General features: G+C 34.1%; 1 protein-coding gene across 1 annotated transcript in view; it reads right to left on the bottom strand.

The window, feature by feature from the left end:
* Positions 1-504: 504 nt before the first annotated feature.
* The window catches only part of LOC309661868 (UDP-glucuronosyltransferase 2A2-like), a 52738-nt gene continuing 41556 nt past the window's right edge, over positions 505-11686 (bottom strand). The window contains 4 exon segments of the mRNA XM_082464009.1: positions 505-2031; positions 6346-6565; positions 7033-7120; positions 9614-9745. Coding sequence (XP_082320135.1) covers positions 1752-2031; positions 6346-6565; positions 7033-7120; positions 9614-9745 — 720 coding nt within the window. The 3' untranslated portion in view covers positions 505-1751.

The following is an 11686-nucleotide window of genomic DNA, read 5'->3' as shown; positions in this document are numbered from 1 at the left end:
ATGCAGTTGGTATCACCCAGGAAGTTTTGCCAGATGACTTCTGATGATTCTCAGGCAAAGGAAGAAACCTGTAGATGATCAGAGGGCAGAAAGGGAGAAATCAGGTGAGCAGCAGCTATAGAGCTGAAGTAAGTCAAACCAAATGGGTGCCTGCACTTGGGCAGTGTTCAGGGCCAGGGATGGCCAGCCCACCTCTCATTAGATCTTAGCTATTTGCTACATTCTAATTACCAGAAATAAATTGAGCATAGAACAAACATAAACAACTCTTCTCCAAACATAATTGTAAAAGTCAAAACGTATCCGCATGAATCACTCTTTTAGAAAGACAGCATTTAACAAACACATTTTCAGCCTTCACAAAAAAATTTGTAAAATTTATTTGCATTTTCAGTAATGTACATATTCAAGAGGAAATACCTGTATGTTCTGGTGATACAATTATTTTTAAATTGGAAGTAATTTTCGATAAACCATATTGAAATAAAAAAGAATTTCAAAAAGTTCAGTAAGCTGATAGATGTCATTTATTGCTTCAATTATATATCAAATACTGAAATTAAAACTTTAATTAGACATGTCATTAAGTTTATGATGGGTAAAGAAAGTAAAATCTTTAATCTATTTGTTAAATTAATGCAAAGCTGAATCCAATATGAACATTTCTCTTTAGTGCTCTGCATTGATGCATGTTTACTACAACATATCTTTGGTCAAACAGGTCTGCTAACATCTTATATCCTTGGCATAACAATTATTGATGAATTTAAATTTGTAGGAGATAGAGACTGAAAACTAATATAATAATCGTATCTTTCAGGTAAATATTTGTTTTTGACAGAAAACTACACCTTTGATTATAAACAGCAATTGTAGATTATGAGCATAATGATTTTTAAATATAATGAATTGACATTTAACTTTAAGATTATCAATTGTACTGTAAATTAAAATTTTCATAAAATTATTTTAAAATTTTCCTATATTTCTTGTTATTTTTTTCTAAAAATTATCTGTTCCCCCTTAACATATTGCTTACATTCTCTGTCCCTGAGAAAAAAATCAATGATTCAATCGATCTCTTGTTTGAAGGCAGTGCTCAGTCTCTTGCACTAAAGGGCACACAAGAATACTTGCTGACTAAAGGCAGGAATGTGGGTATGATTATCTATGTGTTTAATGGAAATTTGTAGACCTTTCCTGGTGTGATGTGCCGTCACAATTATTATCAATTCGTGCTCTGACCCCAGTAACACTGGGCAAGCAGAAAGACTTATTTTTATGACAAATGAAATCATTACTCTTATGATATACTAGTCTCCTGTGATGGTTTCCTAATTTGTATGTTCTAGAGGAACTTGTGAATTTTTTTCTCTGTGGTCCCTGCATCTATCAACTTTGGCTTACATTTTGTGTGTTCCCCAGGATTCAGCATATTGTCAGTCAGCATATCACTTAAGGTTAAAAATAAAGAAAAAATTGATATTATTAATAGAATAAACATAAAATTATTAGTGAACCTTTGTCAGGAATGTTTGGGAAGAGGGTAAAGCCACCTGGGAAAAGACAGAAGAAAATGGGACATGCCCACCAGTTAATGCTATTGTTGAATTCTAGACTTTATCTCTAGCTTAAGGTAGAGAGGAATGGGAATTTTGAAAACAGGATGAAGATGTTATGTTTTCATTAAGGCCATTGTGGCTAGAATGAACAGAATTGCCCATACAAGCCTTTACCAAACTTAGAAAGATCTATTCTCTCTTTTTCTTCTTTCCTGTTTTAACAAATTTTACACAAGAAAACAAACAACATTTTGTGACCAAGAATACAGCAGTTGCCACACAGGCCAGCAAGAACCCAATCACATCCAAAGAGTGGTACTGGAACCAGGTGAGGTCGTGGGCAGCTGGCCTCAGGTGCTTGGCTCCTTTGTGGCGCATGACAAACTCGATCCAGAAGACTGCTCGGTCCAGGGGCTTTACAGGCTGATCATGGTGAATCCTTGATAACCTCATAGCATTCTCTTTATAACTGGTAGGCAAAAACAAACAAAAACATAGAAATTATAGAGCTTTTGTTTTCATTAAAAGTAAGTATACGATACATGATATGCGCTATGCAAGCCAAAAGCCATAGGTATGTTGAGAAAAACATTTTAATTCTTGCTGTGACATGAAATTTGCTGGTCGCATAGCATGTTAAGAGTTGTGAAAGAGGGGTGTGGAAGAAATATATTCTTAACGGAATGTGGTAAAATGCAAACGTATAAAAAAGATGGAATAAGTCAGTTGTAAATGTATAGCCTCATTTTTCCAAGAAGGAATTTTGGTATTGTGTGAATTATAGTTTCCAGGACTGTTCCAGACCAAGACTCTGAATAACCCTATTTTGAGAGAAAATACCCATTAGAGAGTCCATAAGCATGGCCTCTAATGTCAGACTATCTAATGATGACAGAAACAGAAACTGATAGTCAACAGTAGTGAGACATTTTTGCAATGTCTGAGATCTTGACACTGTGATAATTCCTCCATTGCGCACACCTGTGCCTTTGTGATGCAAAAGACAGTGTCTATATATTGGCAGTGTCAAGATTGGATGAAGATATTAAGGTAATTTTAGAAATGACAAGGACATGGGTTTTGAGTTTTTAAGGTAAATAGAAATATCTCACTAGTATAAAGCCCATAATCAATGTGGCACCACAAGAGCAATAGTTAACAACTCTAATAGTCTCTCAAACAACAATAGTTATAGGTATGTCTTCAAAAGGCATGTTCTGTCTTCACTGGAGATTTCTTGGTGGCTGAGCCAGAATTAGTATGTTTACCTTTGGTTTTGTGTTAGAGATAAAAGTTCCAACCTGGAGACATGAAGATGACAGAAGGTAGAGATGTGAAGAGATGTCCTGGTGCAAGTTGGACATTGTTGGGATCAGAGAAGAAGAAATGTAATCATCATTCACCAGTGAACATGGTACACAACACCCAGCAGCAAGAGGTAATTTACTTGTGTTCTTTTTTTGTGCACAGTGAGAAAGAATAGTCATACTCTCTCTTTTTTGTTTGTTTGTTTGTTTTGCTTTTTGTTGTTGTTTTCATACTCTCTTTCAACCGGATTGAAATATAGGTAGGACTAGAAGAGTAGTTACACAAGTTTCATCCTAATACATTTTAGGCAAACTACAGTGGTGATAAGAGACTCTCTGTCCAAATCATATTTTTATTCAAGGTTTTCTCCATTTATAGATAGAGATTTAAAATCTGAAATATGCATATACTTGACAGATACACTTGTACATGTGAATACAAATAAAAATACAGTAAGCTTTCCTACAAATGAGATAAGATAAAATATGACTATGCCCATTAAGATGATTACTTAATATTTGTTGTACACTGTTTTATGACTGTTATGTTAAAATATTATGAAAGTGCTATGGTTTATGTATTTAAATGTAATCTTCGTGTTCCTGAATTCCTTTAAGGAATAAGAAAATGGAATATAAATACATTATATATATACTCTACACTAAACACTTTTGTTCCCAGATAATTTCAGACTTGAATAAAGTTTAGGGTTAAAGTTAAGGTATTTTTAAAATAAGTAATTTCAGGTATTTTCCTGGGAAATTCTAAGAGTATAATTTTTTCACATCAATAGTTTTCAAATCAACAAGAAAATTTAGTAAGCCTTCTATAAAACGACGTAGAATTTTTAAAAATTACAGAATTTACCTACTCTGATATTTAGTAAAATGAACCAAATTATCAGCAATTAACAACTTGGTAATAGCCTAATAGATTAGACATCAAGATCATCATTTATGAGAAACAAAAGATCATAGTAAGCCTCGCTGAAACTCCTAACCTCCCTTTCCAGATCCTGAGGATATCTATAATATTCTGAAATTTATGATTTGAATATGTATCTTAACAAAAATCTTTTGACTGCAATGTGAGTGGGAGGGGAAAATGGACCCCCAGGGCTGACTTTTAAAATTTATTTTATTTATTTATTTTTGGCTGCGCTGGGTCTTCGTTGCTGCGTGCCGGTTTTCTCTAGTTGCGGCGAGCGGGGGCCACCCCTCCCTGCGGTGCGCGGGCTTCTCTTTGCAGTGGCTTCTCTTGTTTTTGCAGTGGCTTCTCTTGTTTTGGAGCATGGGCTCCAGGCGCGCGGGCTTCAGCAGCTGTGGCGCGCGGGCTTAGTTGCTCCACAGCATGTGGGATCCTCCCGGACCAGGGCTCGAACCCGTGTCCCCTGCATTGGCAGGCGGATTCCCAACCACTGCGCCAGGGCTGACTTTTTAGGATGAGTTCAAGGCAGATATTGAGTGTCTTCCCTTTTGGAAATGAATACATTGACCACTTTGTCTAGAAAACCTTGCTGCTAGGGTTTTAACAGATGGTTTTTCACAGACTAGTTCCACTAAAAAAAGCTGCAAAAAATTCCATTTAAGTTTACCTTCTCTCCTACCTCCTAAATTGCAGGTTTCAGTAATGTGAATGGAATATTACAACTATCCTTCAAGTTTTGCCTCTGAATAAAAATAATTGAGTCTGAGATAAACTGGAAACAAATTTTAAAATAAGGTATCTATACAAATGTGGAGCGAATAGTGAAAGCAAGATGAAAAACATGACAGCAACTTACACAGTATTGGGGAAAAGAACATAAAAATGATGGACTTAGAATGTAATTAGGCATAATACATAATTCAAAAGAAGAGGAAAGTTTGAGTAGAGTAAGAATGTGAGAGTTATGAATAAGAGCTCGAGGATCAGATTATGAAACAAGAGGAGGTAACAAAAGACAAGGTGAGCTATTGAAATTAGTTGTTAAAAATAGCACTTTAAAGGATTAATAAGAAAGTTACAAATAGCAAGCAATGTTCATGAAAAAGTGAATTTACTAATTTATGGACTATTTGACGGAATCTCAGTAAATTAAGAAAAGCAAAAAATGATTAGAACAGTTAGAAAATAATAGAGAAAGAAAACAAACTCAAATATTTTAACATAGGGAATATTAAAATCTGATGTCCCTGAAATAAAGTTAAAAAATGGAACTAAAAGACATTTTAATAAACAAAAAAAATTAATTTCTGAAAAGAAAAATTGAATAATTTTCATCCTAGATTAACAGTGATAAAAGAACACACTATAATCCCAGAAAAATGTAGAAAACAAATGGTAAGGATATACCATGTTTAAGTTTCTGAATTTAAAAAATACTATTTCCAGGCTGAACAAGAAACTCTTAAAAAGTAATACTGATCAGAAAGTCCTCAAAACCCTACAGCAGCATTTAAAGCCAGAAGATCATAAGTAACCCTGCACAGTTCAAAAGGGAAGAAAGTGAGATCTAAGTATGTTATATTCAGATAGGTGTCATCCTCCCATCAAGGCAATGAGCAAATATTGTTAACTGTGATTTCAGGGAGTCCACAACTCTTTGATGAAAGAAAATTCCACATGAAGCATTCAGTTAAGAATGAATTCAAAATATTTTGAAGAATCTCTGATTCAATGGTGAACATTGATTCTCTTAAAATATGTGAAAAGATTGAATTACTGTGAGGAAAATAAGTGCCATAAATATTGACAAATCAAGAATTTAAGTAATATATATTAGAGATGAGATAACTTCCAATTCAACTATTAGTGGCTAAAATTAAAACACATTGTTAAAAATAAACACTATGTATATATATATTAATTCTCAACCTTGGTGAGACCTTTCAGAGAAAAATATTAAGATATAATGATCTGTATCTAAAGTTCATATAGTTTATAAATGTAGTTTACAAATTTATTTTATCTTTAGCTGAATCAGATAAATTTAAAATTTTGTTTAAAAATACATATATAGTATCAATCGATATTTATAAAATTATTAACTACTCTAACTACTCCTCCCTGTATATATGCATATACTGATTAATGATATACACAGAGTGTTAACAATGATTATTTTTGAATGATCAATATTGGGTGAATTATCACTTCCATTTTTGTACTTACTGAATGGTTATAATATTTAAATAAACATATATATTTATTTATAAAATAAGCAGATTATCCAGAAAAATATCTAAGAATTTATGTAATCACCAACATTATTTATTTTGAAAAAACATTAATAGAATATTTGAAATCTTAGTTTGTTTTTTCATCTCAATCACTTCAGCAATTTGGGAAATGAAATAATAAAATAGTTTTTAAATGGTCATGTTATAGTTCTTATTTGAAAATACACTACTTAGAAATGCATGAAACATTGGACATTTTTGAGTATGCTGGGGAGCATAATTAATGACAAGCCTTTAAAAGTAGTAGTACTTACGAAGGTTCATTAATGACTGTTCTCAAGGCGTTGAGCAAATCTGCACTTGTCATTGTGTTTATGTTCACCTCCACAGCCGCTCCTTTGGCCTTCATGTGAGCAATGTTGTCAGGCTGATCAGCAAACATGGGAACTCCCACCATAGGCACCCCATGATAGATAGCTTCATAGATCCCATTGGTTCCACCATGAGTGATAAAACCTTTTGCTTTGGGATGACCTAGTTTGGGGATTGGATGAGAAGTGGGTGAGGATTTCATGCTACATAATACATTAACAGAATTTCAGAGAGAGATGGGGAAAAAACTATTGGATAACTCAATGAAGAAGGCAGTGTTTTCTACAAAAGCCAAGAACATGGGGAATTGCTATCTCAGAAAATCGTGATCCCTGAAAAAGGTGGAATTAACTTCCTCTGTGTTGTCTAGAAAGACTTACTGAGGAGGTCATATCAGAACTGAAATTGAAACTTGAAGAGTGATGAGAGTCTTAACTGAAGATTCTCTTTTATGAACCAGAGTAAGCATCAATCTATAAAATTAATGGCCAATTCCTTAATTATATCTGCTTTAAAACTGCAAGTAAAATGTGGAAATTTAAATATTTAAAATGTTTATTGAATTTACTTGCTGTTAAACAGTTACTTGCCCATCATCCAACTGTACAGCTTTTTTTTCTTGGTCTTACCAAGAAGATCATTCTGTGGTATCCAGTCATAGAGCCGAGTATTGGCTCCTAATGTGGCCGGTTTCTTTCCTTTGTATCTCCATAAAACCTGTGGAAGACAATGCTTTAATTTTTCAAGTAAAAACACAAAATTAAGGCATTTTAAGGCCATAGAGTTATTTAGAAATCATATAGTCCATCTTAGTTTTTTTTTTGACTATTTGAAAGCCTGTGTTGAGGTATTACATGAAGCATACAGAAGTTCATAAAAAGTTCAAACAACTGATGTTCACTTATATCTGTTACAGCAGTTAACTTTAAGTCATAAACAAAAGAATATTGTGAAGAAAGTTTTTCAAGAAAAAGTATACTAAAATCTGAAAACAGCAAATACCACTTGATGTTCTGAAAGGAGAAAAATTATAATTTGTAAGTTTTATTAATTTAAGAAACATAGATTGGGTTCTAAATAATTTGTTGGATATTCAAGATATAATATATCATATTTAAATCTATAACCATTATTTTGTTTTCAGATATTTTATAGCTGGTATGAGCGCAGATTACTTTTCTTGCATAAAAATATAATTGAATAGAGAGGGTCATGGGCATAATGTCCTTCCTTATTTCTTTGTATTTTGAGAGGAATTGATAAATGAGAGAAAAGTGCAGTTTGCCTCCCTCCCTGACAAGCTCCAAGGCATGACAGTTGTATTCCACATGCTTCAGATGGCTCCTGCTTTCTTGGAATCAACTCTGGACCTCAATTCCCAAATGGAGACAAATCCAAACATTTTTCACTTTCATCTTCTGTTTCAGTTATTTGTGAAACTGATCCAGGTTGTATAGTAGTTTATCAAGGAAGATTTTATTCTAAGCAGAGCTGCAGTTCTCTGTGCCTAACAGGCTGAAGATCTAGTGGAGAATCTGATGGTGGAAACCGGCAGCTCTTTTCTAGGGACAGGATAGAGGGATTTTTTTTTCAGGTAGCCTAAAAGGCTGACTCTCTTGTTCCCCAGGCTATGGCTCCAAGGACTCAGGCACGTCCCAGGCAGGAAACCAGGCATGACTGGAGCAGAGCATCACCAGTGCCATCAGCAAAGAGTCTGGGACATTGACATATTGAATGACTTAACATCCCAGCCAGGCGGGTGTGAGGGGTGCACATGTCCTCCAAATTCTGAGTTCTAAGCATCCTGTTCTGCCCTCAATGGCCGGCAGGTGGTGCACAAACCTGCCCTTTCTTAGCCCATCCTCCTTTATGTGATAATTGAGAGGAACATACAAAAGAGGTAGTTTGCAAACATTGAGAGATAAGGTAAAACTGTTTGCCTTTACTTTTTTTGAAAGGGCTTGTACTAATAGTCTATTAAATATAGTATTATTGCTTAAAAGCTTTTGGAAGTGAGATTGTGTGTGAAGAAATAGAAAATAAATAGGACTAGTTTAGGCAGAATATGAGGGTTAAAAAGCATTAAAATGAACATGAATACTACGTAACTTTACTTGTCATGAGGCCATCCTAGTTCTTAAGTTTCAAATGTAATGTTTTCCAAAAATATAATTAGCTTTAAAATTTTTTTGGCTGCTTTTTGGATGATTTGTTGTCTTTCTGCTCTCCCTCCCTTCCTTCCTCCTTTTTTCTTTCTTTCTTTCTTCCTTCCTTCCTGCCTTCCTTCCTTTCTCTCTCTCTTTTTCTCTCTTTCTCCCTTTTTTGTTTTTGAGGGGGAATGAAATAGAGGATTTGTTTATACTCTATTATTTAATGAAGTATCTTGTTAGGATGCTAACATTTTGTTACATAATTTTTTTTTCTTTCTTCTTTTTTCTTTTCTGTATGACGATTTTCAGATTAAATACTAATAGGTGGCAAACTTTAACAGCAAAGTTTAAAAATAAAAATCCAGAGTTTTAACAGGCCTAAATAGTACACTTACAATTATAGAGTTTTATGTACTTTAGTATAAAAATATAAAGAGACAGGGTATTTTGTGAATGGAAGTATATAAAGAGTAGAAATCTAGAATTAACAAACCTAAAGTTAATTGAATGTCATAAATTAGAAAATATATACTGTTTGACAATAACATTAGGATCTTTAATTGTTTTAACTGTAGAAAATTTATTTTAGAAAGATTAGGCTTCTATTTCTAAACCAACTATACTTTAATTGAATCCTAATAAAGCCTAGAAATATAAAGTATATTCTTGAACATGATTCTACTCTACTGTATGTGTAATCTCTCTTTTCCTGGACCTTGAAGCTAACACACTTTAGAACTTTTGGGAAGAGTCAGTGCAAGTCATAAGGTTTCAAAGAGTAAAAAGTTATTAGAATCTTAACATTTTCATCTCTATTTCATTGAAAATAAGTGACTTCATAAAAAGATGTATTTTCATAGTAATGCAAAGGCTCAGTAGGCAAATAGTAAAATGTGCCCAAAATACATTTTAATGTTTTGAGACATTTTTACTTAAAGGTGGTGCCAGTTCTGCTCGGTGTATGATGAGTTACAACTTCCATCTAGAAAGAGTACTATTAACCACACACTCTCTCCAGTTGGCAGAGCAGCTGCCCACCATGACTGGAGTTTGTACTAACCTTCTGTGGAATCTGGGCAAGGGCTGAGGCAATGAGATTGGCTTTTTCTTCTGTGAGGTTTTTGACCATTGACCCCAGAGAAAACACCACAATACCATCTTCGCCTGAACTTTGGACAAATTCTTCCATTTCCTGCAGAGATAAAATTCTCTCTCTTACACAAGTGCAGGATCACAGGGGGAAAAAGGCTCTCCTACATTTCTAAATAGGCAGACTCAAGAGAAGTGTCAGGGACATTGTTAGACTGATTCTGTCTTCTGCCACATAGAACCATCTAGTCTCTTTAAGAGGAAATGTATTTCTGAAAACTACAGCTTAAATATATAATGAGTGATTACACATAAAGACATGGAACCAAACCATTATACAAAATGAATAGGCGATAAGAGGCAGATGTTCTCATGGTACATGGAACTATTACTCCCAAGGCTTAATTTTATGAACCAACAGAGCTGTTTGCAAACTTGTAAAAATATTCCTTGGGAGGAAGCCCAAAGAAGTGTTCTGAATGAGGCTTTTAAAATTTTTAGCATGCCAGTTTACATCCAATAAATTATGAATAACTTGATCTAACTTCCTGTTAGGCGTTCAGAATATTTTTGTCATGTTTATTATTTCCCTGATTAATAGGGCTAAAAAAGATTTTTTAAGAAATGGTATATATAGTAATATATTTGAAAAGATGATAATGCAGTTAAATTCCTGCTACAATCATGATAACATTAATGAGACTGTTTTTCTGCCTTCCCACAAGAGTGTTATACTAACTGCGTGCCCAAAATTTGAGCCTTAGCACAGGTTCTCTGCAAATAAAATTCTCTTGATCATCACTTACAGTTGTGCAAACTAGGCATAGCAAAGTCTGGGATTGGGGTCTTTCACATAATCTATGTAAATGTCACCCGATTTAACTCTCATTTCTTTTCTATTCTGTGTATCCAGTGACTGGCATAATTCTTTCGTCAGAGATATAAGCCAAGATTGGTATTGCCCGAATATCTATATTAATAATTGGGTTTGGGATGGAATAATTTTCCCATCTTGTGAAACATGTCTGAGTCATTTTTGTGAAATTGTCTGCATGTGAAAAGTGGGGTTGGAAAGATAAACATAATATGTGGCAAGGTATTACCTAATGAGCCATGGGATATGTCCTATCTCTTTCTGTACCTTTATTTATTTTAGATATTGGTTTACTATCTCCAGTGATAACACTCAATAGAGCTTGTCTTCAGCTATACCTTAGTTGGTATGAAAAGCATATTCAGAATCCTGAAGTAAAGTTTTAAACTTCAATATCCATCTTACTCTAAACAGAAATCAAGAACTCTCCTGGGAACACCATTTAACCTGCTATCTTCTACAGAGATTATGTTTGTTTACCCACAACCCAAGCAAATGAATATCTGTCTCTCCGCTGCCTATTGATAAAGATAAATACAATATTCTTACTGTATTTACCTATTATTCTCCTTTGTTTCTCATTATTGTTTTCTTCCAATATTTCTGGCAGTCCATATTTATTCTTTGGTAACATTGGAATATGGGTATATGATCTTCTTTTTTACTCCAAAAAACCCCCTGATATCATGGTCATAAAGAACCAATTCAGCGTTTGGGTTTCTCAGTTTTATGATTTCTACTTTATGTTGATGACTCCCAATTTATTTCTAATGCTCTCTGCTGAGACTGAAACCTTGTATTAACAGATGATTTCTAGAAATCCCCACCTGAAAACTCTTTAGACTGCTTAAAGTGAATTTGAAATTGAACTCATCATTGCCATCTCAAAAAAGCTTTTTCAACTAACTGTTTCCTGGCTCAGTAAATCTCATTGCTCTCCAAGAGGCCCTGTCTGATTCCATGCCTTCCATTAACACTTCTTACTGACCAAAGCCTGTCAGTAAGAGTCTGCCAAGACTCACGAAAGCATCTTTATCACTCAAATGATCGTAGTAAATGTCCCTATTCATAACTCTATTATGCTTGTTAGGAAGACTACAGCAGTCTTCTTAGTGATTTCCAAGGCTCTAGCTTCCTGTTCTTCAATCCAATATCTATACTATGGACACA

This window comes from Balaenoptera physalus (assembly GCF_965194825.1).
Source record: "Balaenoptera physalus genome assembly, chromosome: 5".
Taxonomy (NCBI): domain Eukaryota; kingdom Metazoa; phylum Chordata; class Mammalia; order Artiodactyla; family Balaenopteridae; genus Balaenoptera; species Balaenoptera physalus.
This window is presented reverse-complemented; position numbering and strand designations above follow the sequence as displayed.